This window comes from Aplysia californica, unplaced genomic scaffold, assembly GCF_000002075.1.
Source record: "Aplysia californica isolate F4 #8 unplaced genomic scaffold, AplCal3.0 scaffold00168, whole genome shotgun sequence".
NCBI lineage: Eukaryota > Metazoa > Mollusca > Gastropoda > Aplysiida > Aplysiidae > Aplysia > Aplysia californica.
Genome location: NW_004797438.1, coordinates 1,022,012 through 1,023,570, shown reverse-complemented (window position 1 = coordinate 1,023,570; position 1,559 = coordinate 1,022,012). Strand labels below are relative to the sequence as shown.

Here is a 1,559-nt window from a genome sequence, read left to right as displayed (position 1 = left end):
AGGTGTGTCCTGCGCGCTCATATGACCTATGCAGTTGCGAGCGCCGTAAAACACTTTACAAAAACAAACAAAAAATCCTTATTTCCTATCAAACATATATCGTCCTGGTCTGTCCTCCTTCCATTTTTTGTGTTTGTTACTCTTTTGTAACACCTGTAATCGTTTGCAATTATATGACCTATTTTGTTGAAATGGCCATAAAACTCTTTCTAAAACTAGACACATATATGGTTCACTCGGTAACACACGGAACGCACATCAACTTCACAAACGGAAGTTCGTATAGCGGCCTTAGCTGAAAGGTCAAGGTCAAGGTCTCGGGGGAAATACTCAGCGGAACTGACTGCGTCCTGGAGAGGGAAGTTTCTTTTCTTTGGTCGTGCTAGGTGTTGCTGGGTTTTGCTGGGTGGTGCTGGTTGGTGATGGTTGGTGATGGTTGGTGATGGTCGGTGATAGTCGTTGCTGGTTGGTGATAGTTAGTGATGCTTGGTGATGGTTGGTGATGGTCGTTGCTGGTAGGGGATAGTTGGTGATGGTTGGTGATGGGTGGTGATGGGTGTTGATGGATGGTGATGGTTGGTGATAGTTGGTGATGGTTGGTGATGGATGGTGATAGTTGGTGCTTGGTGGTGATGGTTGGTGCTTGGTGATGATGGTTGGTGATAGGTGGTGATAGTTGGTGATAGTTGGTGGTGGCTGGTTATGGGTGGTGATGGGTGTTGATGGGTGGTGATGGTTGATGATAGTTGGTGATGGTTGGTGATTGTTGGTAATGGGTGGTGAAGAATGGTGAAGGGTGGTGACGGTTGGTGATGGTGGTGATGGATGGTACTGAGTGGTTTTGGGAGATGCTGAGCTTTGTTGAATGGTGCTGGGACTTTCTAGGTTGTGTTGAGTGGTGCTATGAGATGCTGATCGTTGCTGGGTGGTGTTGGGTGGTCCTGTATTCTGCCGGGATGTGCTGGCTGGTCTTCCAGATTTGTGCCCCTCGAAGATCATCTTGGGGAACAGATGAAGGACAACTTGGAGAGATCCTTCAGGCTTCCCCTGTCTAATTTGAGATGCTCTTCTGTTTCATTGATTGCTACCCATCTCTCTCTTTCTTAATTTGTTCGCTTTTCTCATCAAGCCTTTCTTCTTTCTCTCTCGACATTTTTTCTTTCTTTGTCTCTTTTTCTCTCTTTTTCCCTCTCGCTCTATCTCTCCATCTCTCTCTCTCTCTCTCTCTCTCTCTCTCTCTCTCTCTCTCTCTCTCTCTCTCTCTCTCACACACACACACACACACACACACACACACACACACACATATACACACACACATACACACACATACACACATACACACACTATCCCTCTTTTTTGCGCTCTCTCTCTCTCTGTCTCTCTCTCTCTCTCTCTCTTTCTCTCTCTTTCTTTCTCTGTTTCTCTGTTTCTTTCTCTTTCTCTCTTTCTCTCTCTTTCTCTCTCTTACTTTCTTTCTCTCTGTCTCTCAGTCTCTTTCTGTCCCTCTCTCTTTTTATTCTTGTTTCTCTTTTTCTCTTCCTTTCTCCCTCTCTCGT

At 45.5% G+C, this 1,559-nt stretch overlaps 2 protein-coding genes across 2 annotated transcripts in view; one reads left to right on the top strand and one right to left on the bottom strand.

Annotated features, from left to right (window-relative positions):
* LOC100533399 (PTSP-like peptide neurotransmitter precursor) overlaps positions 1–1,559 on the top strand; it is a gene marked incomplete at its 3' end in the record, with an annotated part of 155,229 nt that overhangs the window by 66,364 nt on the left and 87,306 nt on the right.
* LOC101845543 (mucin-2-like) lies at positions 331–999 on the bottom strand. The gene has a single exon (XM_005097951.1). The coding sequence runs from the start codon at positions 997–999 to the stop codon at positions 331–333; it is 669 nt and encodes a 222-aa protein (XP_005098008.1).